Genomic DNA, 27,626 nt, shown 5'->3' on the forward strand with positions numbered 1-27,626 from the left:
GGTTACATTTTGGATCCTCGCGGAGTACTGGTCAGGCGGGTAAGTCCTGTACTTAGGAAAGAGGGCGACCTCTGGAGCGGTAAGGCCGGAAGGGACTCGTGAGCGTGGGTACGTGCCGAAGTGAAGGGGATCCCCAGCGCTGACGCGAGGAGAGGCGGGGGTGGCTCCTGGAGGGAGTGTCGGGAGGCCTTGGGACGGCCCCGGGGCGCTGAAGGGCTGGGCCGAGGCCTCTGGCGTAGCGCGGCGAGTGGTGTGGTAGTGCGGTCGGGGATCTGCCCGGAGGAAGGAAGAGCGGAATCGTCCGTTTATAACGGGAGCACGGCGTCCTGGCGTGGGTTTTCTCCCCGATGAAATTTCTGGTGTGATTCTTTGCCTCCTTCCACGACCTTCAGCCCTCTTCCCTTCCTCCAGTTAGCTTCATTAACGATCTTCTCTAATTGGTCTCTTTTTCCCTAGCTCTCCGGTGTCATGAGGAACTTCAAAGGAGTCAACTTTGGGACTCTGCTAAGCAGCCAGAAGGAGGCTGAAGAGTTGCTGCCTGACTTGAAGGTGGGGGTGCTGCCTGGCCCGGGGTACACCTGGCTTTCCAAACTGAGCTGTTTTGTGTTTGCCTTTTGAAGAGATGGATAAGTTGGGGACCCTCTCTGAGCAACCCTATTTCTTTCTCTACCTCTTTCCTGCCTTTGCTAGCCCCATTCATATCTTTCTCTTCTTCTAGGAGTTCCTGTCCAACCCTCCAGCTGGTTTTCCCAGCAGCCGATCTGATGCTGAGAGGAGACAAGCTTGTGATGCCATCCTGAGGGCTTGCAACCAGCAGCTGACTGCTAAGCTAGCTTGCCCTAGGCATCTGGGGAGCCTGCTGGAGCTGGCAGAGCTGGCCTGTGATGGCTACTTGGTGTCTACCCCCCAGCGTCCTCCCCTCTACCTGGAACGAATTCTCTTCGTCTTATTGCGGAATGCTGCTGCACAAGGAAGCCCAGAGGCCACACTCCGCCTTGCTCAGCCCCTCCATGCCTGCTTGGTGCAGTGCTGTCGCCAGGCTGCTCCCCAGGACTATGAGGCCGTGGCTCGGGGCAGCTTTTCTCTGCTTTGGAAGGGGGCGGAAGCCCTGTTGGAACGGCGAGCTGCATTCACAGCTCGGCTGAAGGCCTTGAGCTTCCTAGTACTTTTGGAGGATGAAAGTACCCCTTGTGAGGTTCCTCACTTTGCCTCTCCAACAGCCTGTCGAGTGGTAGCTGCGCATCAGCTATTCGATGCCAGTGGCATTGGTCTAAATGAAGCAGATGCTGATTTCCTAGATGACCTGCTTTCCAGGCACGTGATCAGAGCCTTGGTGGGTGAGAGAGGGAGCTCTTCTGGGCTGCTTTCTCCCCAGAGGGCCCTCTGCCTCTTGGAGCTCACCTTGGAACACTGCCGTCGCTTATGCTGGAGCTGCCACCATGACAAAGCCATCAGCGCAGTGGCAAAGGCTCATAGTTACCTAAGGAACACCAATCTAGCCCCTAGCCTTCAGCTCTGTCAGCTGGGGGTTAAGCTGCTGCAGGCTGAGGGGGAAGGACCTCAGGCAGTGGCCAAGCTTCTGATCAAGGCATCAGCTGTCCTGAGCAAGAGTATGGAGGCACCATCACCCCCGCTTCGGGCATTGTATGAGAGCTGCCAGTTCTTCCTTTCAGGCCTGGAACGAGGCACCAAGAGGTGCTATAGACTTGATGCCATTCTGAGCCTCTTTGCTTTTCTTGGAGGGTACTGCTCTCTTCTGCAGCAGCTGCGGGATGATGGTGTGAGTTAAGGACCTGGAGGTAGGGTGGGGACATGGTCTGTGGACTCACTACCAGCCTAGGGTATTTGGCAAGATCTGGAAGTCCTGGCTCCCTCCTTGTTAAGCTGCTCTCTGGACTGTGCCTAGTGAGCTAGGAAGCAGCCTAGTGTATCCTCAGAGGGCAGTGGCCCTTCTGGATATCCTTCCTCGTGCTCCCTGGGCTCTGTCAGCTCTCCAGGACACTGGGTCAGTCTTCAGCTTGGAGCCCTCTTTATCTCTGCTCCTCATACCAACCTTCTGCTTTGTTCCTCAGGTGTGTGGGGGCTCCTCCAAGCAACAGCAGTCTTTTCTTCAGATGTACTTTCAGGGACTTCACCTCTACACTGTGGTGGTTTATGACTTTGCCCAAGGCTGTCAGGTACTGTCTGGGAATCAGGGAACCTGGACTAGGCTCATAGGGTTTGGGGTTGCTCCACTGCCCTCAAACAGCTTTGGGATTGCTTGGCTTTGGGTGTGGAGTGGAGTGGAGGTCATCTTGGACCCAGCATGACTCCTCACCCTCAAACCCTTCTTGTCCCTTCAGATAGTTGATTTGACTGACCTGGCCCAACTAGTGGAGAGTTGCAAATCTACCGTTGTCTGGATGCTGGAGGCCTTAGAGGGCCTGTCGGGCCAAGAGCTGACGGACTACATGGGGATGACCGGTTAGTGCCCTGGGTCCCAGGCACAGAGTGTGGGAGGGTCATCACCCATCAGGCAGGTGAATAGTACTTGCTGCATGGTTCTGACCACTGTGAGGGTTCCTCATGGTTCAAGGAGGCAGTGAAAGAAATGTTTATAAGTACCAGCTACTCTATGTTTAACACCAGTAGAGAAGTGATGAGGCTAACTTATAGCAGCAGACACTATTTCCTTGACTGGAATCTAACTTGGCATTAACAGTTGTACCTAATATGCAACCTTATGACCTTTCAATATATTTTTTATTTCTATTTTTTTAATGTTTTCTTTCTTTCTTCCCTTCCTCCCTTCCTTCCTTCCTTCCTTTCTTTCTTTATTTCTTTTCTTCCTTTCTCTTTCTCTCCTTCTTTCTTGAGTCTAGTTCTGTCACCAGACTGGAGCACAGTGGTGCGATCTCGGCTCACTGCAACCTCCACCTCCTGAGTTCAAGCGATTCTCCTGCCTTAGCCTCCTGAGTAGCTGGGATTACAGGCACGTGCCACCACACCCAGCTAATTTTTGTATTTTTAGTAGAGATGGGGTTTCACTGTGTTGGCCAGGATGGTCTCGGTCTCCTGACCTTGTGATCCACTCACTTCGGCCTCCCAAAGTGCTGGAATTACAGGTGTGAGCCACTGTGCCTGGCCGATGTTTTCTTTTTTTTCTTTTTCTTCACTTATCAGAATCCAGAAATCATTACAAATGACCTTTCTGTATATTTAAGTGGTTGGTTTTTTTTGTTTTTGTTTTTTTTTTTTTTTTTTTTTTTTTTTTAGACAAGGTCTTGCTCTGTCGCCTAGGCTGGAATGCACTGGCACAACACAGTCTCAACCTCCTGGGCTCAAGCAATCCTCCCACCTCAGCCCCCCAAGCTCACCTTGCAAGTTCAAGCGACTCACCTGCCTCAGCCTCCCAAGTAGCTGGGACTGCAGGCATGCACCACTACGCCTGGCTGATTTCTGTATTTTTTGTAGAGATGAGGTCTCACCATGTTGTCCAGACTGGTCTCGAACTCCTGGACTCAAGTGATCTGCCTGCCTTGGCCTCCCTGAAACCCTGTCTCTACTAAAAATACAAAATTAGCCAGGCAGGGTGGTGCATGCCTGTAATCCCAGCTACTTGGGAGGCTGAGGCAGGAGAGTCACTTGAACCTGCAAGGTGGAGATTGCAGTGAGCTGAGATTGCGCCATTACACTTCAGCCTGGGCAACAGGGCACTCGAGCCTGGGCAACAAGAGCGAAACTCCATCTCAAAAAAAAAGGAAAATTCTTCCCACAGAGTACTGAAGACTGACTTTATTTTTTCCCAGTCATCTATGTTGATGGCCAAGAAGCTGCATAAATAAGTTATTATCATTTATTCATTCAGCAAATATTTGTTGAGTATTCACTGTGTGTGATGCACTATTTTGAGTACTTGGATGTGTCAGTAAACAAAACAAAGATTCCTTCCCTCATGGAGCCACATTCTAGTTTGGGGGAAAAGATAAACAGATTCAGTAAATAAGTGAATTATCAACATATTAGAAAGTGGTAAGAAATGTGAGGGAAAAGGAAAAGTAGAGCAGGATAAGAAAGGGAATTGGGAGTCTAAGGTGCATGACCGGGGGCACGTTACCACCTTAAATCAGGTGGTCAGGGTAGACCTCATTGAGAAGGTGATGTGAGGGAGTTAGCCATGTGGGTTCCTGGAAAAGAACATCCCTGGCAGAAGAAACAGCCAGTGCTGAGGCAGGAGGGGGTCTGGTTTGTAAAACAAGTGCAGATGGGCTGAGTGGTGTGGGTTCACCGTACTAGAATGAAGGGCATGGGCCTATTTGGAGCAGGAAGGGGAGAGCCACCCCTTCCTCATTCCTAGCAGTAGGGGTTCGTGTCTGATCTGGAAGCTGCTGAGCTGACCATAGATTGAGCTAATCTCTGCTGCCTCTCCAGGAGGAGAGGGTGGTGGGAGCCATTCCTGCGGTCAATTGTGCCTTTTCTCCCCTGCAGCTTCTTACACCAGTAACTTGGCCTACAGCTTCTATAGTCACAAGCTCTATGCCGAGGCCTGTGCCATCTCTGAGCCACTCTGTCAGCACCTGGGTTTGGTGAAGCCAGGCACTTATCCTGAGGTGCCTCCTGAGAAGGTACAAGGAAATGAGAGGTGCAGGAAGGGAGCTTATGTGGTTGGGGAGTGGGGGGAGCAAGAAAGGGCCTAGCCAGCACCCTCCCTTCGAGTAGGGGGTTAGTAGCAGCATGTTGGCACCAGTATTTGGAGCAGTGTTTCCCAAACCTCACTGTACTGTAACTTAGTGTTTTTCTTTAGATTGACTCACTTTTTTTTTTTTGAGATGAGTCTTGCTTGCTCTGTCGCCCAGGCTGGAGTACAGTGGCGCCATCTCGGCTCACTGCAACCTTTGCCTCCCGGGTTCAAGCAATTCTCTTGCCTTAGCTTCCCGAATATCTGGGATTACAGGTGCCCACCACCACGCCCAGCTAATTTTTGTATTTTTTGTAGAGATGGGGATTTCACCATGTTGGTTGGCCAGGCTGGTCTCGAACTCCTGACCTCAGGTGATCTGCCTGCCTGGGCCTCCCAAAGCGCTGGGATTACAGGCTCAAGCGACCACACTGGGCAAGAACCAGTGTTCTTAAGCAAGAATACCTGTGAACTGATGCATTGGTGGGATTAGCAAGCAAGATAGGTCATAGAGGGGCTTGGGTTTCATCTTGACTGAGGTGATAAGCCTCTAAAGGATTTAAGTGAAGGCATGACAGCAGACAGGCATTTTGGATTTCCCTGACTTCGCTGTGATGAACGGAGTGCAGGAGAAAAGACTGGGTAATCAGGCTGCTATAGTAACCTAGGCAGGGAGGGGTGGGCTGAACTGAAACAGCTGCACAAGGGATGGAATGCAGTGGATGGGTGCAAGAAGCCAAGGATTAACCTAGTAGGTGACTGGTAGGAGGGAGAGTGAGAGAAGGGAACATCAGAGATGGCCGCACATTTCTGACTCAGGAGAAGGCAGTGCCATTTGCTGAGAAGGATTACAGGAGGAGAAGCAGGTTTTCAAGGGTGTGGATTGGAGCCTCTGAGTTGAAGGCACTCAGAGTATTTCATTCTTAGGTGTCTCCTGTCTTGGATGGGGGTGGCTCAGGAGGCCCACCTGCCAACCCCACCCCACCATGTGGTGTATATACCTATGCATGTACGTCCCCTTCCACCATACACACTCACTGGTTCCTCTCCAGTTTGGTCTGTTCCCTTTCTCTGGTCAGTTGCACAGGTGCTTCCGGCTACAAGTAGAGAGTTTGAAGAAACTGGGTAAACAAGCCCAGGGCTGCAAGATGGTGACTTTATGGCTGGCAGCCCTGCAACCCTGTAGCCCTGAACACATGGCTGAGCCAGTCACTTTCTGGGTTCGGGTCAAGATGGATGCGTCCAGGGCTGGAGACAAGGAGCTACAGCTAAAGTGAGTTGGGGGCCAGATGCGGTGGCTCATGCTTGTAATCCCAGCACTTTGGGAGGCCGAGGCGGGCAGATCACGAGGTCAGGAGATCGAGACCATCCTGGCTAACACGGTGAAACCCCGTCTCTACTAAAAATACAAAAAATTAGCCAGGTGTGGTGGCAGGCGCCTATAATCCCAGCTACTTGGGGGACTGAGGCAGGAGAATGGCGTGAACGCAGGAGGCGGAGGTTGCAGTGAGCCGAGATCGTGCCACTGCACTGTGGCCTGGGCGACAGAGCAAGACTCTGTCTCAAAAAAAAAAAAAAAAAATTAGCTGGGCGTGGTGGCAGGTGCCTGTAATCCCAGCTACTCAGGAGGCTGACGCAGGAGAATCGCTCAAACCCCTGAGGTGGAGGTTGCAGTGAGCCGAGCTCGCACCACTGCACTCCAGCCTGGGTGACAGAGGGAGACTCCGCCTCAAAAAAAAAGTGAGTTCGGAAGGGGGTCAACCATGTTTCTCCCATGGATAGGGTGGCTTTTGGTACTCATGGTCATGTCCTTTCATGTTTATGTCTGAAAAAGACAGTAATTCCTTCATTCATTAGTTATTCATTGAGTGCCTACTATATGCTAGCCACTGTGCTAGGTACTTGCGGGTATAGTGGTGACAGTGGTCTTACTTTCATGGAGCTTATATTCTAGTTGGGGAGATATTTTTAAAAAGGACATTTTGTGTCTGTTCTTTTTTTTTTTTTTTTTTTTTTAAATAGAGACAGGGTCTCACTATGTTGTCTAGGCTGGTCTTGAACTCCCAGGCTCAAGTGATCCTCCCACCTTGGCCTCTCAAAGTGCTAGGATTACAGGCATGAGCCAACGCACCCAGCCTTCATGTATGCTCTATGAAGACAACTAAACAGTGATTTGCCAAAAGAGGGAGCAACTTTAGGTAGGTTATTTAGGAAAGCCCTTTTTGAAGAAGTGACAGATGAGACCTGAGGATGTGAAGGAATCTACTCTATAAAGATCTCAGGGAGCCTGGGCAACATAGCGAGACCTTGTCCCTACTTAAAAAAAATTAGCCGAATGTGGTGGCATGAACCTATATTCTATTTACACTTAATTAGGAGACTGAAGTGGGAGGATCACGTAAGCCTGGAAGATCAAGGCTGCAGTGAACCATGATCACGCTATTGCACTCCAGCCTGGACAATAGAGTGAGACTGTCTGGAAAAAAAAAAAAACTCAGGGAAGAGAATTCCTTGCAGAGAGAGTAGTAAATACAAAGGTTGCAAGGTGGGAACAAACTTGGGACCATGCTTGAGAAAGCCAGCATGCTGGGGGTAGTAGAATAGGGGTATAGGATGGAGAGCCATATGGAATGGAGGTGGTCAAGGTGGGAAGAGGCCAGGTCACACAGGGCCTTATAGGCCATGGTCAGGGCTTTGGAAATGATTCCTAGTGGGAGCCCACTGCTGTTTGTTAAACAGAGGAGCAATGCAATCTGATTTAGATTTTTAAAGCCATGACTGGAAACTTACTGAGCTTTCAGCAAGCCAAGGCTGGGGCTCCTCAGCATGGGAGCAGAGGCTATATGCCTTCTGGGCTCCACCCTGGTGCTGAGCATGCCCTCTCTCAGGACTCTGCGAGACAGCCTAAGTGGCTGGGACCCGGAGACCCTGGCCTTCCTGCTGAGGGAGGAGCTGCAGGCCTACAAGTCAGTGCGGGCTGACACTGGACAGGAACGCTTCAACATCATCTGTGACCTCCTGGAGCTGAGCCCCGAGGAGACACCAGCCGGGGCCTGGGCACGAGCCACCCACCTGGTAGAACTGGCTCAGGTGCTCTGCTACCACGACTTTGCCCAGCAGACCAACTGGTAAGGAGTAGTAGCTGCGGAGGCCACTCTTGCTCCTTGCCCTAGGTCCTCTCACACTCTTCAGAACCAGTTTCCCTCTCCATATCCCTGAGTGCTCCCTTCATCTTGTGGCCATGGGAGCACATGCAAAGGGTGAGGCCAGCTGTTATGCAGCCAGCCCTTCCCAGGGCACTGTGGCAGGTACTCATAGTAGGCCCAGCTTAAGTACATCTTCTCCCTGCAGCTCTGCTCTGGATGCTGTCCGGGAAGCCCTGCAGCTTCTGGAGTCTGTGAGACCTGAGGCCCAGGCCAGAGATCAGCTTCTGGATGATAAAGCACAGGCCTTGCTGTGGCTTTACATCTGTACTCTGGAAGCCAAAATGCAGGAAGTGAGTGTGGCTGCTGTGGGGCTCAGTAGAACTGGGTGTAGGAATTATTGTCCCTGGGCCCCCAACAAGTTGGTATCAGCCCTTTTTTTTTGTTTATTTTTAGAGATGGGGTCTCTCTGTTGCCCAGGCTGGTCTTGAACCGGGCTCAATCCTCCCACCTCAGCCTGCCGAGTAGCCAGGACTATAGGCCCACACCACTGTGCCCTGTTTTATACTCCAATCTTCCCATCCAGGGTATTGAGCGGGATCGGAGAGCCCAGGCTCCTGGTAACTTGGAGGAATTTGAAGTCAATGACCTGAACTATGAAGATAAACTCCAGGAAGATCGTCTCCTATACAGTAACATTGCCTTCAACCTGGCTGCAGATGCTGGTGAGGGGTAAATGGAGTATGGTATGGGCATCTCCATGGTTTCCTAAGAGTGGAACACGGACCCCTGGTGAGGGAGAGCCTGACCTTGTAGGGTAGGAGGTTGTGGAAGCAGTGGGAGGTTGATGTAAAGGGCAGAGGATGTTATGGAGGAAGGCAAGTTCTCTCCAGATTGCCCATGCTGAGACAGCAGTCATTTTCTTCTGGCTTAACAGCTCAGTCCAAATGCCTGGACCAAGCCCTGGCCCTGTGGAAGAAGCTGCTTACAAAGGGGCAGGCCCCAGCTGTACGGTGTCTCCAGCAGACAGCAGCCTCACTGCAGATCCTAGCAGCCCTCTACCAGCTGGTGGCAAAGGTAATGAGGTGGGGCATTTAGGGGGACCCATATAAATAAGGACTAAACCAGAAACAGCTCCTTCACCTTCTTTGGCCTGTGAGCCTGCTGAGAAGCCATGAAAGCCAGTGATGAAGCACAGGCCTGTATCACCAGTCTTATTTTAAATCCAAGCTCCCTCATTCATTAGTGTATGGCCTTGGCAAGTGGCTTAACCTTCTTTTTTTTTTTTTTTTTTTGAGACGGGGTCTCGCGCTGTGTCACCCAGGCTGGAGTGCAGTGGCGCGATCTCGGCTCACTGCAAGCTCCGCCTCCCAGGTTCACGCCCTTCTCCTGCCTCAGCCTCCGAGTAGCTGGGACTACAGGTGCCCGCCACCACGCCCGGCTAGTTTTTTGTATTTTTAGTAGAGACGGGGTTTCACCATGTTAGCCAGGATGGTCTCGATCTCCTGACCTCGTGATCCACCCCCCTCGGCCTCCCAAAGTGCTGGGATTACAGGCTTGAGCCACCACGCCCGGCCCAAGTGGCTTAACCTTCTAAGCCCAAGTTTCCTTATGTCTAAAATAGGGGCCATACTACTGCCTCATGGCGTTATTATTCAGTGCGGCAGTGCATGGAAGAGGTATTGTGTAATGGTGTGCTGAAATGTTAGCTTAAGTCTGGGCAACATAGCGAAATCCCATCTCTACAAGAAATAAAAAAAATATAGCCCGGTGCGGTGACATGTGCATGTAATCCCAGCTACTCAGGTGGCTGAGGCAGGAGAATCCCTTGAGCCGGAAGGTGGAGGTTGCAGTGGGCTAAGATCGCGCCACTGCACTCCAGCCTGGGGGACAGAGCAAGACACTGTTTCATTTAAAAAAAAAAAGTTAGCTTCAATTATTAGATGATTTGTTACCTATCAGAAAAATACATAGATGCCTTTATACACAATTTTACATTCTTACATTGTTATGTGTGCCTTTTTTTTTTTTTTTTTTTTTTAGATGGAGTCTTGCTCTATAGCCCAGGCTGGAGTGCAGTGGTGCAATCTAGGCTCACTGCAACTTCCGCCACCTGGGTTCAAGTGATTCTTCTGCCTCAGCCTCCTGAGTAGCTGGGACTATAGGCGTGCAACCACGCCTGGCTACTTTTTTGGATTTTTAGTATAGACAGGGTTTCACCATATTGGCCAGGCTGGTCTTGATCTCTTGACTTCAAGTGATCCACCCGCCCCAGCCTCCCAAAGTGCTGGGATTACAGGCATGAGCCACTGCGCCCCACTTTTTTTCCCCCCCGAGATAGTCTTGCTCTGTCACCCAGGCTGGAGAGCAGTGGCGTGATCTCAGCTCACTGCATCCTCCGCCTCCTGGGTTCAAGCGATTCTCCTGGCTCACTCAGCCTCCTGAGCAGCTGGGATTACAGGCGCATACCACCACACCCAGCTAATTTTGTATCATTGGTAGAGATAGAGTTTCACCGTGTTGGCCAGGCTGGTCTCGAACTCCTGATCTCAGGTGACCCGCCTGCCTCAGCCTCTCAAACTGCTGGGATTATAGGCATAAGCCACTGTGCCTGGCCTATAAGGCCATGTACATTCTTATTTCAGGGAGTTTCACAAACTTCCTGAAGCTCTACCCTAGACTCCACATTAGAAAACTTAGAAAAAAAAAAAAAGCCATTATACATGCTGTTAACTGTGAGCATTAGACCATATTTCTAGCAGGGGAAGCTACCTCAGCCCTAGATTTGAGTCTTGGTTCTGCCACATACCTGCCTGTCTAAGCAACCTAACCCATGTGAGTCTTAACTTCCTGTACTGTAAAATTGGGATTAGAGTTGTTATAAGGGTTAAATGCATTGATGCATGTAAGCCTTGGCACAGTGCCTGGCACATAGTAAAAACTCAGAAAATCCTGGCTATTGATGATGAATGGCATCTAGGCTTTAAAACAGTAGGGGCAGGGTGATGATTGCTTCATCTGGGTAACCACATTCCACCCAGGCCCTGAGGTCAAACTACAGTCCAAGGTCCCAAAGGGCTGGGGACCAGAGGGTAGAAATGGAGGCTTGAGCAGGGGTGGAGTAAACTTTGGCTGCTCTTGCTGACCAGCCCATGCAGGCTCTGGAGGTCCTCCTGCTGCTACGGATTGTCTCTGAGAGACTGAAGGACCACTCGAAGGCAGCTGGCTCCTCTTGCCACATCACCCAGCTCCTCCTGACCCTCGGCTGTCCCAGCTATGCCCAGGTGAGTGCCCAACCAGCCTAGTCTGGAGACTGCAGGGGGCCCGTAGCTTTAGAGGCCCACCTCTTTTCTGAGAAGACAGGATATCAAAGGGGCAGCTTCTCAGCCTTTTACCACCACAATTGGCTGGAGAATTGTGGAGTGTGGAGCAGCTGGAGGCGGCTGTAAGAAGGGGAATCATCTTTGTCCTTCCTGCAAAACCAGTTGTTCATTAAGTTTACAGACTGCTGCAGGAACATACCGCCAGTCTTGTATTTCCTGACTGGTTCTGTTGCCGTAGTTGATGCTTCATTGCTCACATAAAGCTATCACAGTGTCTCCTGGTTGGTCTCCTTGGCCTCCAGTTTCTCCCTGTTCTACTTCATCTTCTTAATGACCACTGGTAGGCACAGGTGTGATCTAATCTCTTTCCTGCTTAACCCTTTTCCCTTTTGCCCCAAGAATACTTGCCAGCGCTTATGGTTGCAGTGTTTACCCCTGGATAACTTTGCCACGAAATAGCTCACTGTTATTATTTTTTTTTTTTTTTTTTTTTTTGAGACGGAGTCTCGCTCTGTCGCCCAGGCTGGAGTGCAGTGGCGGGATCTCAGCTCACTGCAAGCTCCGCCTCCCGGGTTCACGCCATTCTCCTGCCTCAGCCTCCCGAGTAGCTGGGACTACAGGCGCCCGCCACCTCGCCCGGCTAGTTTTTTGTATTTCTTAATAGAGACGGGGTTTCACCGTGTTAGCCAGGATGGTCTCGATCTCCTGACCTCGTGATCCGCCCGTCTCGGCCTCCCAAAGTGCTGGGATTACAGGCTTGAGCCACCGCGCCCGGCCTTCACTGTTATTATTTTTGCATCACTCTAGTATATTGACTTTGAAAACAGAAGACATGATTCTGTTTATAGCATTCCGTTTTTAGTGGTGTCTTTCCATTTACAAAATATAGTAATTCTTTTTATTTTTTTGAGATGGAGTTTCGCTCTTGTCGCCCAGGCTGGAGTACAATGGCGCGATCTCGGCTCACTGCAACTTCCACCTCCTGAGTTTAAGCGATTCTCCTGCCTCAGCCTCCCGAGTAGCTGGGATTACAAGCACCTGCCACAATGCCTGGCTAATTTTTGTATTTTTAGTAGAGATGCAGTTTCACCATGTTGGCCAGACTGGTCTCAAACCCCTGAGCTCAGGTGATCTGCCTGCCTTGGCCTCCCAAGGTGCTGGGATTATAGGCATGAGCCACCGCATCTGGCCAAAATATAGCAATTCTTTTTTTTTTTTTTTTTTGAGGTGGAGTCTCGCTCTGTCGCCCAGGCTGGAGTGCAGTGGTGCAATCTTGGCTCACTGCAACCTCTGCCTCCTGGGTTCAAACAATTCTCCTGCCTCAGCCTCCCGAGTAGCTGGGATTTCAGGCATGCACCACCATGCCCAGCTAATTTTTATTGTGTTTTTAGTAGAGACGGGGTTTCACCATATTGGCCAGGCTGCTCTCGAACTCCTGACCTTGTGATCCACCTGCCTCGGCCTCCCAAAGTGCTGGGATTACAGGCATGAGCCACTGTGCCCAGCAGCCTGCTTATTTTTTAAAATTTATTTTATTCATTTTTTGAGACAGGGTGTCACTGTGTTGCCCAGGCCAGAGTGCAGTAGCATGATCATGGCTCACGGCAGCTTTGACCTTCTGCGCTCAAGTGATCCTCCCACATCACCTTCCTGAGTAGCTGGGATTACAGGTACATGCCACCACACCTGGCTAATTTTTAAATGTTTTGTAGAGACAGAGTCTCACTATGTTGCCCAGGCTGGTCTTGAACTCCTGGGCTCAAGTGATCCTCCCGCCTCAGCCTCCCAAAGTGCTGATATTATAGGCATGAGCCACTGTGCCCAGCTACTGCTTACTCTGTATATAGCTTTAATCTAAAAGTGGTTAACCAGGCTGGGCGCAGTAGCTCACACCTGTCTGTAATCCCAGCATTTTGGGAGGCCAAGGCCGGTGGATCACCTGAGTTCAGGAGTTCAAGACCAGCCTGACCAACATGGAAAAATCCCGTCTTTACTAAAAATACAAAAATTAGCCGGGCATGGTGGCATATGCCTGTAATCCCAGCTACTTGGGAGGTTGAGGCAGGAGATCACTTGAACCTGGGAGGCAGAGGTTGCAGTGAGTCGAGATCATACCATTGTACTCCAGCCTGGGCGACAAGAGCGAAACTCCATTCCAAAAAAAAAAAAAAAGTGGTTAACCAAGTGTTAAATGCACATTTTAGAGAGTGAATCAATAACTCCTATGCAGATTATAATATCTGAAATAATGTAATATTTATTGGACATGTTGAGCATTTTGTTTATAAATGCTTTACTCCACTTTTTTTTTTTTTTTTGAGACAGAGTCTTACTCTGTCGCCCAGGCTGGAGTACAGTGGTGTGATCTCTGTTCACTGCAACCTCTGCCTCGGGTTCAAGTGATTCTCATGCCTCAGCCTCCCGAGTAGCTGGGATTACAGTGCGTGTCACCACGCCTGGCTAATTTTTGTATTTTTAGTAGAGACGGGCTGTTACCATGTTGGCCAGGCTGGTCTTGAACTCCTGACCTCAGGTGATCTGCCCACCTTGGCCTCCCAGGCGTGAGCCACGCAGTCACCCTTATTTACTCCACTTTTGTTTGAAGAGTGTGGCTGCCTTTCCTCATGCGCCCTCTGATTGCTTCCTTAGTTATACCTGGAAGAGGCAGCATTGAGCCTGAAGCATCTCGATCAGACCACTGACACATACCTGCTCCTTTCCCTGACCTGTGATCTACTTCGAAGTCAACTCTACTGGACTCACCAGAAGGTATTTCTCACTTTCTTCATCTCCGAAGGCCTTAGGTATTAGAAAGAATTTAGGATTTTCTTGATATTTGCCTGGCTTTTGAGATTTCCCTGGAGCTAGGCAGAATGTTCCTGACCCTGAGAGGCAGGCATATTTCCTAGCCTTGCCCTCGCCAGCGACTTGCTCACCAGTCCTCCTCTGGTAGAGATAGAGTCCTTTTCCTTCTTCAAGGGCAAGGGGAAAAGTCTGTCCTGTGACGAAAAGCTGGGACAACAGTGATCCTGGGAAGGCATGGGGGCTCTGGACTAGAAATCCAGGGGATCGCAAAGACTTGAGTTTTCTCCCAAACTAGTTGTGTGACTTGGGCATGTCTTCTACCCTCTCATGCTCTAGTTTCTTCTCTACGTTTTTATCATTCCTAAATTGGTGGACAAGTCACCGGTGAGGGCAAAGCTAGGAACTGTTACTGCTTCTCAGGGTCAGGAACGTTCTGCCTAGCTCTCGGGAGATCTTGAAAGCCAGGCAAATACTCAGAAAGTTCTAAAATCTTTCTAATACCCAGGGCCTTCAGGGATGGGGCCACGTAATCTCCAGGGCCTCTCAAGCTCTGAAGTGCCTGTCTGACTCCACTTACTGCCTCCTCTGGCCCCTTCTCTCCTTTAGGTGACCGAGGGTGTCTCTCTGCTATTGTCTGTGCTTCAGGATCCTGCCCTCCAGAAGTCCTCCAAGGCTTGGTACTTGCTGCGTGTCCAGGCCCTGCAGTTGGTGGCAGCTTACCTTAGCCTCCCGTCAGACAGCTTCTCACACTCCCTGTGGGAGCAGCTCTGTGCCCAAGGTGAAAGAATAGGGTGGATGGCCCCCCTTGGATGACATGTATGGTTTCTCTGCTGTCAGCTCTTCTCAAACCTCATCCCCTCTGCCAGCTGTGTGGCCCAGCCTACCTAGAACCTGCACAGAGTAGGCTTGGGATAACAAATGGGTTTCAGTTTGCCTGCTGACTCTAAACAATTGGTGACTGCCTGGAATACTAGGCTGAAAGGACTTTTTTTTTTTTCCTGAGGCGGAGTTTCACTCTTGTTGCCCAGGCTGGAGTGCAATGGTGCAATCTCAGCTCACTGCAACCTCCGCCTCCTGGGTTCAAGCGATTCTCCTGCCTCAGTCTCCTGAGTAGCTGGGATTACTGACATGCGCCACTATGCCCGGCTAATTTTTGTATTCTTAGTAGAGATGGGGTTTCACCATGTTGGCCAGGCTGATCTCGAACTCCTGACCTCAGGTGATCCGTCTGCCTCAGCCTCCCAAAATGCTGGGATTACAGGCTTGGACCACTGCACCCAGCCAGCTGAAAGGATTCTGAGACCCCCATGGGATCTCAGAGGGAAGGAGTTATGAGACTGATTAGCTCTGCCTGCCTAAATGCAGAAGGAAGCATGGGAAGCAGGCTTTGCTGCCTTAGTAGCTGAAGGTGGTGAAGTTCTGGCTGCATCCTCTCCCTTCTTTGCCACACCCACCACAGGCTGGCAGACACCTGAGATAGCTCTCATAGACTCTCATAAGCTCCTCCGAAGCATCATCCTCCTGCTGATGGGCAGTGATATCCTCTCAACTCAGAAAGCAGCTGTGGAGACATCGTTTCTGGACTATGGTGAGTCTGGGGAGGACAGCAGGGCCCTGTTGGAATGGACAGGCTATATGAGAGGGCTGCAGTTTTTTCTCCAGAGGATCCACACTGTGGCTGAGTGATGGTTGTCTTGTCTCTTTGCTACAGGTGAAAATCTGGTACAAAAATGGCAGGTTCTTTCAGAGGTGCTGAGCTGCTCAGAGAAGCTGGTCTGCCACCTGGGCCGCCTGGGTAGTGTGAGTGAAGCCAAGGCCTTTTGCTTGGAGGCCCTAAAACTTACAACAAAGCTGCAGATACCACGCCAGTGAGTACAGGGCCAGAGGGTATGGCAATGATGGCACCAGAGTGCCATGCACCCTTGAACATGGATTCCAAACTGTTCCACACATTACATGCTATGTTTAGATGCATTCGTGGAAAAAGGCATTCCACGGCTAAATAAGTGGCAAATGCTGAGTTAATCAAGGTTAGATGTTTTTATTTCCTGTAGGACTCTCATGTCCTTCAGTATGTGGATATACCTTGCAAATCTCCAAAAGGGAGATCTAGTGTACAGTGTTTCCCTAAGAATGTTTTCCCACAGGATCCTTTTTTTTTTTTTTTTTTTGAGACGGAGTCTTGCTCTGTCGCCCAGGCTAGAGTGCAGTGGCGCGATCTCAGCTCACTGCAAGCTCTGCCTCCCAGGTTCACGCCATTCTCCTGCCTGAGCCTCCTGAGTAGCTGGGACTACAGGTGCCTGCCACCACGCCCAGCTAATTGTTTTGTGTTTTTAGTAGAGACAGGGTTTCACCATGTTAGCCAGGATGGTCTTGATCTCCTGACCTCGTGATCCGCCCACCTCAGCCTCCCAAAGTGCTGGGATTACAGGCGTGAGCCACTGCGCCCAGCCTCCCACGGATCCTTTTATTGAGGAATGCAGTTTGGGAAATCCTGTCCCAAGGCATAAGGAGAGTTGGGATTAGAGAGAAGAGTAGAGGGTTTTTCCCCAGGGAGGCTTTAAGTCAGCTTAAGGGAGTGAATGCCTTTTGGAGGCAGGGAAGGACTGAGGTAGCTCAGCCTGGAAAAGAAACAAAGAGAAAGACTCTCCAGGAAGACAAAGGATTCCTCTGATTGGTTCTCCTCTCCTCTCTCAACAAGGTGTGCCCTGTTCCTGGTGCTGAAGGGCGAGCTGGAGCTGGCCCGCAATGACATTGATCTCTGTCAGTCGGACCTGCAGCAGGTTCTGTTCTTGCTTGAGTCTTGCACAGGTGAGCAGCCATGTCCCCATGCCCATAGGCCGTGCTGAAATGACACACACTATAGCACATCTTTCTGTGTAAAGGTTTCATTGCCTTTTTTTTATTTTTGAGACAGTCTCGTTTTATTACCCAGGCTGCAGTGCAGTGGTGTGATCTTGGCTCACTGCAACCTCTGCCTCCCAGGTTCAAGTGATTCTCCTGCCTCAGTCTCCCCAGTAGCTGGGACTACAGGCATGCGCCACCATGCCCGGATAATTTTTTTTTATTTGTAGTAGAGACGAGGTTTCACCATGTTGGCCAGCTTGGTTTTGAACTGACCTCAGGTGATCCACCCGCCTCGGCCTCCTAAAGTGCTGGGATTATAGGCATGAGCCACCGCGCCCAGCCTTTGTTCCCGTTTTTTTTTTTTTTTTTTTTTTTTTTTGAGACGGAGTCTCGCGCTGTGTCACCCAGGCTGGAGTGCAGTGGCGCGATCTCGGCTCACTGCAAGCTCCGCCTCCCAGGTTCAGGCCATTCTCCTGCCTCAGCCTCCGAGTAGCTGGGACTACAGGCGCCCACCACCACGCCCGGCTAGTTTTTTGTATTTTTTAGTAGAGACGGGGTTTCACCGTGTTAGCCAGGATGGTCTCGATCTCCTGACCTCGTGATCCGCCCGTCTCGGCCTCCCAAAGTGCTGGGATTACAGGCTTGAGCCACCGCGCCCGGCCCTTTGTTCCCTTTTTAATCAGATACTGACTTCTGGTCCCATGGCAGCATTCCCTTGACTTTAGTCCAACCATTGGTCTCCTTCAGACAGCCTGTCCCAGACTTACCCTAGTTCTACTTTTCAGTGCTTCCTAATACATTTTGGCTATTTTAAATCTGATTTAGATAATATTTAGGGCCAGGCTTGGTGGCTCATGCCTGTAATCCCAGCACTTTGGAAGGCCAAGGCAGGCGGATCACAAGGTCAGGAGTTCGAGACCAGCCTGGCCAACATAGTGAAACCCCATCTCTACTAATACAAAAATTAGCCAGGTGTGGTGGCGGGCACCTGTATCCCAGCTACTCGGAAGGCTGAGGCAGGAGAATCACTTGAACCCAGGAGGCAGAGGTTGCAGTGAGCGAGATTGCACCATTGCACTCCAGTCCGGGCGACAGTGTGAGATTCTGACCCAAAAAAAAAAAAAGATAATATTTAGAATTCAGGTCCTCAGTCACACTAGCCACACTTCATGTGCTCACTAGCCAGATGGCTAGTGGCTACCGTATTGAGTAGCACGAACATCCTCAGGAGGGCTGAAGCTAATCATAAAATATTGCATTTATGGCACATTTTGTCTCCTCAATCACATATACTTCTAGTACTTCATTTCCCCCACACTAGACCCCATAAAGCTGGGTGGGAGCATAGATTATTTTCATTTGTTAAATGAGAAAGTTGAGAAGTCAATGTTTGGGGCCAGGACCACAGGGTAGGAGGCAGGATTCAGGTGTGGGCCTGCTGGGACCAGCCTGCTCTTCTCAGCCATGTGGCCCCTGAGCTGCAGGTGTGGGGGCATTGTGGCCTGCATTTGATCCACCATTGGTTGGAAAGAAAACATTAAAGATTTTACCTCCTAGGCAGGTGGATCACAAGGTCAGGAGATTGAGACCATCCTGGCTAACACTGTGAAACCCCATCTCCACTAAAAAATACAAAAAATTAGCCGGGCGTGGTGGCGGGCGCCTGTAGTCCCAGCTACTCGGGAGGCTGAGGCAGGAGAATGGCATGAACCCGGGAGGCAGAGCTTGCAGTGAGCAGAGATCGCACCACTGCACTCCAGCCTGGGCGACAGAGCGAGACTCCATCTCAAAAAAAAAAAAATTTTTTTTACCTAAAAAATAATAAGCCATACTAATATTTGATATGTTATACAGTAATACATATATATACACACATGTATGTATATAAAACACGTATATTAGAGAGTTGGGCCCCAAAGTCGTTTAGGAAGTGCTTGATGCCATTTCTCCCCATTTTGTAATTCTTGTTCTGCCTTCTCCCCAGAGTTTGGTGGGGTGACTCAGCACCTGGACTCTGTGAAGAAGGTCCACCTGCAGAAGGGGAAGCAACAGGCCCAGGTCCCCTGTCCTCCACAGCTCCCAGAGGAGGAGCTCTTCCTAAGAGGCCCTGCTCTAGAGCTGGTGGCCACTGTGGCCAAGGAGCCTGGCCCCATAGCACCTTCTACAAATTCCTCCCCAGACTTGAAAACCAAACCCCAGCCCATACCCAACTTCCTGTCCCATTCACCCACCTGTGACTGCTCGCTGTGTGCCAGCCCTGTCCTCACAGCAGTCTGTCTGCGCTGGGTATTAGTCACGGCAGGGGTGAGGCTGGCCATGGGCCACCAGGCCCAGGGTCTGGATCTGCTGCAGGTCGTGCTGAAGGGCTGCCCTGAAGCCACCGAGCGCCTCACCCAAGCTCTCCAAGCTTCCCTGAATCATAAAACACCCCCCTCCTTGGTTCCAAGCCTCTTGGATGAGATCTTAGCTCAAGCATACACACTGTTGGCACTGGAGGGCCTGACACAGCCATCAAACAAGACCCTGCAGAAGGTTCTAGAGTCAGGGCTGAAGTTTGTAGCAGCACGGATACCCCACCTGGAGCCCTGGCGAGCCAGCCTGCTCTTGATTTGGGCCCTCACAAAGCTAGCTGACCTCAGCTGCTGTACTACCGAACTTTTTGCAAGCTCCTGGGGCTGGTGGCCACCATTAATAAAAAGTGTCCCTGGCTCAGAGCCCTCTAAGACTCAGAGCCAAAAACGTTCTGGACGAGGGCGCCAACAGGTAGCCTCTGCTCCCCTGCGCCTCAATAATACCTCTCAGAAAGGTCTGGAAGGTAGAGGACCGCCCTGCACACCTAGACCCCCAGGCCGGATCAGGCAAGCTGGCCCTCATGTCCCCTTCACCGTGTTTGAGGAAGTCTGCCCTACAAAGAGCACGCCTGAAGTTCCCCAGGCCCCCAGAGTACAACAGAGAGCCCAGACGCGCCTCAAGGTGAGGTGGGACTGTTGCTATGTGGTGCTGATGGTGTTGGATGGGGTTATTCCTGGAGGAGAATGTTTTATAGAGCAGGTGTCCCTGTGGAATAGCGGGGTCCCCAGGGCCTAGTGGAACCTTAATCTCCTGCTATCTGCAGTACCCCAACATCTTGCTTTTTTGTTTTTTGTTGTTTTTCTGTTTTTTTGGGGTTTTTTTGAGACGGAGTCTCGCTCTGTCGCCCAGGCTGGAGAGCAGTGGCACAATCTCAGCTCACTGCAAGCTCCGCCTCTCGGGTTCACGCCATTCTCCTGCCTCAGCCTCCCAAGTAGCTGGGACTACAGGCAACTGCCACCACGCCCGGCTAATTTTTTGTATTTTCAGTAGAGATGCGGTTTCACCATGTTAGCCAGGATGGTCTCAATCTCCTGACTTCGTGATCCGCCCACCTCAGCCTCCCAAAGTGCTGGGATTACAGGTGTGAGCAGCCACCGTGCCTGGCCTTTTTTTTTTTTTTTTTTTTCTGAGACAGAGTCTCGTTCTGTCACCCAGGCTGGAGTGCAATGGCGCAGTCCCAGCTCACTGCAACCTCCACCTCCTGGGTTAAAGCAATTCTGCCTCAGCCTCCTGAGTAGTTGGGATTACAGGCGGGTGCCACCACACCCATCTTATTTATATATTTTTAGTAAAGATGGGGTTTCACCATGATGGCCAGGCTGGTCTCGAACTCCTGACCTCAGGTGATCCTCCCGCCTCAGCCTCCCAAAGTGCTGGGATTACAGACATGAACCACTGCGCCAGGACAACATCTCTCACAGCAAGACCTAGTTCCAAGTCTCCTTTTGCTTCAGACAGAGACATTTTCCTTAACTCTAACGTTCCTTTTACCTTTTCATCCCACCTTCTGTTCCCTCATTTTCTCCCTCCTTCCCCTTCCAAGAGTCGCTGCCCCTCATCTAGAGTGTTGGGTGTCATGTGGGAAGTTCTGAAATCTTCCATGGTCCTGTGGGACAGTGGCTGATGGTGCCTCCACTGCGCCATCTGCTGTCACAAAGTGTCTTGTCACTGAAGACCTCTTGGCCCTTCACCCTTTCCCTCTGATCTCAGGTGAACTTCAATGAAGACAGTGACTTGGAAGACCCTGTCTCAGCTGAGGCCTGGCTGGCAGAGGAACCTAAGAGACGGGGCACTGCTTCCCGGGGCCAGGGGCGAGCAAGGAACGTCCTGAGCCTAAAGACAGATGCTGTGGTTGCCCCAGGTAGTGCCCCTGGGAATCCTGGCCTGAGTGGCAGGAGCCGGAGGGCCAAGAAGGTGGCATCAAGACATTGTGAGGAGCAGCGTCCCCAGAGGGCCAGTGACCAGGCCAGGCCTGGCCCTGAGATCATGAGGACCATCCCTGAGGAGGAACTGAATGACAACTGGAGAGAAATGAGCTTTGAGATCCTCAGGGCCTCTGATGGGGAAGACTCAGCCTCAGGTAGGACAGCAAGGGTGAGATGGAAGGTGCATGTTTTGGGGGTTTGTTCTGGGGCAAAGCACAAGCAGTAAGTGCTTCCAAGGAAGTACAGGAAGAATGCTCTTTTGCTGACTCCAAGGGAGTGGATTACAGAAGGAAGAACAAAGAGAATGGCAGGGGGAGGGAGCACTGTGAAAAAGGCCTGCTCTCTCCCCAGGTAGGAAGGCTCCAGCGCCGGACCCTGAGGCAGCTTCTGGAGAATGGGAGCTGCTGAGGCTGGATTCTAGCAAGAAGGAGCTGCCTAGCCCATGCCCAGACAAGGAGAGTGACAAGGACCTTGGTCCTCAGCTCCGGCTCCCCTCAGCCCCCATAGCCACTGGTGAATATGCGACCCCTGATGTTGGTCACTTTGAGAGGGCTGAGCTTCTAGGACTTTTGACCCCTCTGTCTTTCCAGGCTGGATTCTGATCTGGATCCAGTAGCCTGTGAACCTGTGTTTGAACCTGTGTCTATGAGCTGTGTGCGGGTCACTTAACCTCTCCAAGCTTCTATTCCTTCTGTAAAAATGGGGTTTAGGGGGCATGGTGGAGTGAGTTGATGCCTGTTAGTTGCATGGCACCTCATTTGGCACGTTGCTCTTCATAAATGGTAGCTGCTATTTGCCATGTGGGAGATGAGATAGGGACTCTTCCTTCTTGGAAAGTTCCTGTCAACTATGAAATAAGGAATTCAGCTGTACCAAGTGTCCTGACATTCCTCTAGGTCTTTCTACCCTGGACTCCATCTGTGACTCCCTGAGTGTTGCTTTCCGGGGCATTAGTCATTGTCCTCCTAGTGGGCTCTATGCCCACCTCTGCCGCTTCCTGGCCCTGTGCCTGGGCCACCGGGATCCCTATGCCACTGCTTTCCTTGTCACCGAGTCTGTCTCCATCACCTGTCGCCACCAGCTGCTCACCCACCTCCACAGACAACTCAGGTGGGTGCCCACCATCCCCGAGACTCCTGCTGGGGCAGACTGGAGGGAGGGTCCAGACTTTGAAGGAAGGGGACCTCACCCCTCCCTGTGTTGCTTGCAGCAAGGCCCAGAAGTACCGAGGATCACTTGAAATAGCAGACCAGCTGCAGGGGCTGAGCCTTCAGGAGACGCCTGGAGATGTCCCCCTGGCCTGCATCCAGCGCCTCTTTTCCTTCAGGGCTTTGGGATCTGGCCACTTCCCCCAGCCTGAAAAGGAGAGTTTCCAGGAGCGCCTGGCTCTGATCCCCAGTGGTATGCGGGCAGGCTTCTGGCCAGCTCCTCTGTCCTCTTCTGCATCTTCTTACTGAGGAGCTGGGTGAAGGAGTTTTAGGCATTGGTTAGTTTACATAGATTTATGACCCTTAAGTCATACCTTTTCACCTGTTAGCATCTTAAATCAGGAAGGTTTGTTGTTTTTTTAAACCTCAACTTTGAATTACCAGCAAATTCAGTGTCTTCCCTCAGAGGTGAGTTCAGATGCCTGGGGTCTTCTGTACTAACATGAAACATACACATGATTTGAGTACCTCACTTTGTTAGTTCCTGTGAGAAACACAAAGTACAGGACATAGTCTCTGTGCACAGGGAGCTATTAGGCAAGGGAGAGCACTTTGACCTCCAGTGACCAAGGAAGCCTTCTTGATGCTGTCTTCAGTGATGGACAGGGATTGAGTGCCCAAGACAGAGAAGGGAATTCTTTCAACAGCTGAATGATTCTGGCTGTATCCTGTTTGTCAGGGGTGACCGTGTGTGTGTTGGCCCTGGCCACCCTCCAGCCCGGAACCGTGGGCAACACCCTCCTATTGACCCGGCTGGAAAAGGACAGTCCCCCAGTCAGTGTGCAGATTCCCACTGGCCAGAACAAGGTAGGATTCCTGGGCCATGGAGCGAAGTTGGGCTGGGTTGGGCTTTGGGTCAAGCTGCTCACATTCTGTGTTGGGAGAGGGAGAGAGATGGTGATCACGTGGACAGGCAGAGCTCTCACAGCCCCATCTCCCAAAGCTTCCTCTGCGTTCAGTCCTGAATGAGTTTGATGCCATCCAGAAGGCACAGAAAGAGAACAGCAGCTGTACTGACAAGCGAGAATGGTGGACGGGGCGGCTGGCACTGGACCACAGGATGGAGGTGTGTGCTCCTGGGGTGGGGTCAGGCGTGCCCTAGGAACGACCCGGGGGGCCCCAGTGTCTTCTCTACCAGAGGGCCTGGGTCAGTGCTAAAGCCACTTCAAATCCTTTCTGGAAGTGTAGACCTAAATTTAAAAATATGTCACCTGGGGAGAACTTCAGAGCCCAGAACTTGAAGAATATATGGGAATGGATATTTAAAGATACGCAGAAAAAAAAAGGACTTAAACCCAACTATCAGCTTCCCAGTTTTAGCTTTCATTGCCCACCTGTTAATGTTTGTCACAACAGAGGGATAGATAATAGTCTATACTCTCCCAGGCTCAGAAAATGAAAAAAGTTTCTAGATTCTTGCCTTCTATGACTAACAGAAAGATACGTAAGACAGATATGCACGTTGGAAAACGCACTTTCTCATCTCCAGAATGTCAGTGCCTATGAGAAAGAAGCTCAGTTTCCTCTCCGACTAAAGGGTCTGCCCTCTGCATTCAGGTTCTCATCGCTTCCCTAGAGAAGTCTGTGTTGGGCTGCTGGAAGGGGCTGCTGCTGCCGTCCAGTGAGGAGCCCAGCCCTGCCCAGGAGGCCTCCCGCCTACAGGAGCTGCTACAGGAATGTGGCTGGAAATATCCTGACCCCACTCTGCTGAAAGTGAGTGAGGAAAGCAGGGAAGGGGGCCAGGCCCAGTGACTTGCACCTGTAATCCCAGCACTTTGGGAGGCCAAGGCAGGTGGATTGCTTGAGCTCAGGAGCTTGAGACCAGCCTGGCCAACATGGTGAAACCCTGTCTCTACGAAAATACAAAAATTAGCTGGGCGTGGTGGCCGGCACCTGTAATTCCAGCTACTCGGGAGGCTGTAGCAGAAGAATTGCTTGAACCTGGGAGGCAGAGGTTGCAGTGAGCCGAGATCGCTACACTCCAGCCTGGGTGACAGAGCGAGACTCCATCTACAAAAAGGACAGGCGCTGTGGCTTAGGCCTGTAATCCCAGCACTTTGGGAGGCCGAGGCGGGTGGATCATGAGGTCAAGAGGTGGAGACCATCCTGGCCAACAGGGTGAAACCCCATCTCTACTAAAAATACAAAACTTAGCTGGGCTTGGTGGCACGTGCCTGTAGTCTCAACTACTCGGGAGGCTGAGGCAAGAGAATCACTTGAACCCGGGAGGTGGAGGTTGCAGTGAGCTGAGATTGCGCCACTGCACTCCAGCCTGGGCGACAGAGCAAGACTTTGTCTCAAAAAAAAATAAAGCAGGGAAGGGGAAGAAACTGGACTTAATCCTTTCCCAGCAGCCATCATGAATGAAGATGGTGCTCACCACCACTATTCCCCTGCAGATCATGCTCAGTGGTGCCAGTGCCCTCACCCCTCAGGACGTTCAGGCCCTGGCCTACGGGCTGTGCCCAACCCAGCCAGAGCGAGCCCAGGAGCTCCTGAATGAGGCAGTAGGACATCTACAGGGCCTGACAGTACCAAGCAATAGCCACCTTGTCTTGGTCCTAGACAAGGTAAGGAGCTGGGGCAGAGGGGCAGTGTCTAGTGGGGAGTAAGTACCAACTCATCCCCATGCCCCTTCTGACTTCTGCGTATACCTGGCTGGGGACAGTAACCTCTTAGTGCTTTTTGCCCAGGACTTGCAGAAGCTGCCGTGGGAAAGCATGCCCAGCCTCCAGGCACTGCCTGTCACCCGGCTGCCCTCCTTCCGCTTCCTACTCAGCTACTCCATCATCAAAGAGGTGAGGTTCAGGGAGTGGTGTCTGGGGATGACTGGCAATTGGGGAAGACCTCAACAAAAGGGCAGAGAAACCTGGGAAGAGAGGAGAGGGTTCTAGGAATGGCTCAGACATGGAAAGGGGCTTGGGCCTCTTGGTGAGACAAGCATCCTAATCACCAGTGTCTCCTCCTCAGTATGGGGCCTCGCCAGTGCTGAGTCAAGGGGTGGATCCGCGAAGTACCTTCTATGTCCTGAACCCTCACAATAACCTGTCAAGCACAGAGGAGCAATTTCGAGCCAATTTCAGCAGGTCGGGGGCACGAAGACAAGAAGAGGAGTGGGGAAGGGTAGACAACATACAGGGGCAACAAGCCTTTTCTCCAGAAACAGCTGTTGCAGCCCACCTTCTATTTAATGATCCCTCTGTCGTCTTTGCCATCTGACCCCTGCCATGCATTTCCCTATTCTCACTCCCGCCTTTTCCCTGCAGTGAAGCTGGCTGGAGAGGAGTGGTTGGGGAGGTGCCGAGACCCGAACAGGTTCAGGAAGCCCTGACAAAGCATGATTTGTATATGTGAGTGCTTAAGGCAGGGATGTGGGGAGAGGGCAGTCCTGAGGATGGTATCACCATGGGTCGCTTTGGGACTTGAGAGCCTCTGGAGACAAAGGCAGAGGCCAGGTACTGCTAGCTCAAGGCTCATCTCACCTCCTTCTGCCTTAGCTATGCAGGGCATGGGGCTGGTGCCCGCTTCCTTGACGGGCAGGCTGTCCTGCGGCTGAGCTGCCGGGCAGTGGCCCTGCTGTTTGGCTGTAGCAGTGCGGCCCTGGCTGTGCATGGAAACCTGGAGGGGGCTGGCATCGTGCTCAAGTACATCATGGCTGGTTGGTGAGTCTCCAAGGGCAAGACCCATCCTAGGGCACTAAGACTCCTGCCCTCACCCCAGGTTCTTTCCCAGGTCTGAATCCTGCCTCTCTTGTGCCCCATTTTCCTCCTATCCCTAGTTCCCTGGCATGCCTGGACCATTTAACCCTTAGCTGCCGTCTATTCTTCTCTTGTAACCAAGGGCCAAAGGAGTTTCTCATTGGTTCAGTCCTCTCTACTCACCCACCCCACCACCAATGGTGTTTTCCTATGTATTCTGTTTTAGAGCCCTTACTTTGTATTTCTTTTCTTTTCCCAGCCCCTTGTTTCTGGGTAATCTCTGGGATGTGACTGATCGTGATATTGACCGCTACACGGAAGCTCTGCTGCAGGGCTGGCTTGGAGCAGGCCCGGGGGCTCCCCTTCTGTACTATGTAAACCAGGCCCGCCAGGCTCCCCGACTCAAGTATCTTATTGGGGCTGCACCTATAGCCTATGGCTTGCCTGTCTCTCTGCGGTAACCCCATGGAGCTGTCTTATTGATGCTAGAAGCCTCATACCTGTTCTACCTCCAAGGTTAGATTTAATCCTTAGGATAACTCTTTTAAAGTGACTTTCCCCAGTGTTTTATATGAAACATTTCCTTTTGATTTAACTTCAATATAATAAAGATACATCACTTAAACCTTGTTTTGTGTAGTTTATCTGAGAACATTTAAAGACATGTCATGACTGCCCCCCTTCCTGCTATGTGGTACTGTAAGCTGACAGGAACAGCTTATAGGAGATCAAGTTTGAGTGCCTAGGGAAGAAAGACAAAGACACAGGACAAAGCCTGCTGGGCCTGGCTGGACCTCAGCAGACAAATCTGGAGGAGAAAGGGGCATCAAAATGCTAAGTAGAGACAGGCCCAATGAAGGGTAGTGATAGACCCGTTGAGAGTGTTTTGGCCAGGTACCATCCGTCCATCCTTTCTTCCTGCCTCAGGTATCCTTGGAGTGGCACTAGTGTTGTTTTTTTTTTTGTTTTTTTTTGAGACAGTCTTGCTCTGTTGCCCAGGCTGGAGTGCAGTGGCACAATCTTGGCTCACTGCAACCTCTGCGTGCCGGGTTCAAGCGATTCTCCTGCTTCAGCCTCCCGAGTAGCTGGGACTACAGGCACATGCCACCACGTCCCACTAATTTTTGTATTTTTAGTAGAGGCAGGGTTTCACCATATTGGCCAGGCTGGTCTCAAACTCCTGACCTTGTGATCCGCCCTTCTCAGCCTTCCAAAAGTGCTGGGATTACAGGCGTGAGTCACCGTGCCCAGCCATGGCACTAGTTTTAATGCCTCAGTTGCCCTGCCTCCCTCCTAAATAGATGTTAAAGGCTACTGCTGTCTGCCCATGTACACATGTTACACTTACCAATGCGTAACTTTAGCAGTAGAGTCTGTGGATCTGTGGAGTTCTAGTGTGGTTTTTCTCTCCAGTTGTTAAGCTCAAGGGAAGCAAATGTCTTACTCTCACGTATTCCTCACATATAGCACATGGTAAAACTTTTTTTTTTTTTTTTTTTTTGAGACAGTCTGGCTCTGTTGCCCAGGCTGGAGTGCAGTGGCGCATCTCAGCTCACTGCAAGCTCCGCCTCCCAGGTTCACGCCATTCTCCCTCAGCCTCCCCAGTAGCTGGGACTACAGGCGCTCGCCACCATGCCTAGCTAATTTTTTGTATTTTTATTAGAGATG

The 27,626-nt window shown here is 51.2% G+C and overlaps 1 protein-coding gene across 1 annotated transcript; it reads left to right on the plus strand.

Moving 5' to 3' along the window:
• On the plus strand, window positions 1-26,588 carry ESPL1 (extra spindle pole bodies like 1, separase). The gene is made up of 31 exons (XM_025401299.1): window positions 1-79; window positions 457-549; window positions 719-1,780; window positions 2,073-2,177; window positions 2,343-2,463; window positions 4,468-4,604; window positions 5,737-5,930; window positions 7,546-7,785; window positions 8,009-8,153; window positions 8,387-8,525; window positions 8,738-8,877; window positions 10,950-11,084; window positions 13,773-13,892; window positions 14,535-14,706; window positions 15,388-15,516; window positions 15,640-15,796; window positions 16,630-16,739; window positions 18,760-19,748; window positions 20,838-21,207; window positions 21,404-21,565; window positions 21,949-22,162; window positions 22,263-22,453; window positions 22,940-23,067; window positions 23,204-23,326; window positions 23,818-23,973; window positions 24,660-24,830; window positions 24,954-25,058; window positions 25,231-25,346; window positions 25,527-25,610; window positions 25,758-25,922; window positions 26,218-26,588. Exons 2-31 carry the CDS (start codon window positions 469-471, stop codon window positions 26,417-26,419), a joined length of 6,363 nt encoding a protein of 2,120 aa, XP_025257084.1. The 5' UTR covers window positions 1-79; window positions 457-468; the 3' UTR covers window positions 26,420-26,588.
• Window positions 26,589-27,626: the final 1,038 nt, after the last annotated feature.

The sequence above is a fragment of the Theropithecus gelada genome, chromosome 11 (assembly GCF_003255815.1).
Source record: "Theropithecus gelada isolate Dixy chromosome 11, Tgel_1.0, whole genome shotgun sequence".
NCBI lineage: Eukaryota > Metazoa > Chordata > Mammalia > Primates > Cercopithecidae > Theropithecus > Theropithecus gelada.

What these genes read in the sequence shown, in the direction of transcription:
- ESPL1 (XM_025401299.1), top strand. Translation starts at nt 469, where the DNA reads ATGAGGAACTTCAAAGGAGTCAACTTTGGGACTCTGCTAAGCAGCCAG. An exon ending in CTTGCTTGAGTCTTGCACAG is followed by an intron (nt 16,740 to 18,759) that starts GTGAGCAGCCAT and finishes CCTTCTCCCCAG; the next exon opens with AGTTTGGTGGGGTGACTCAG. An exon ending in CACTGGACCACAGGATGGAG is followed by an intron (nt 23,327 to 23,817) that starts GTGTGTGCTCCT and finishes CTCTGCATTCAG; the next exon opens with GTTCTCATCGCTTCCCTAGA.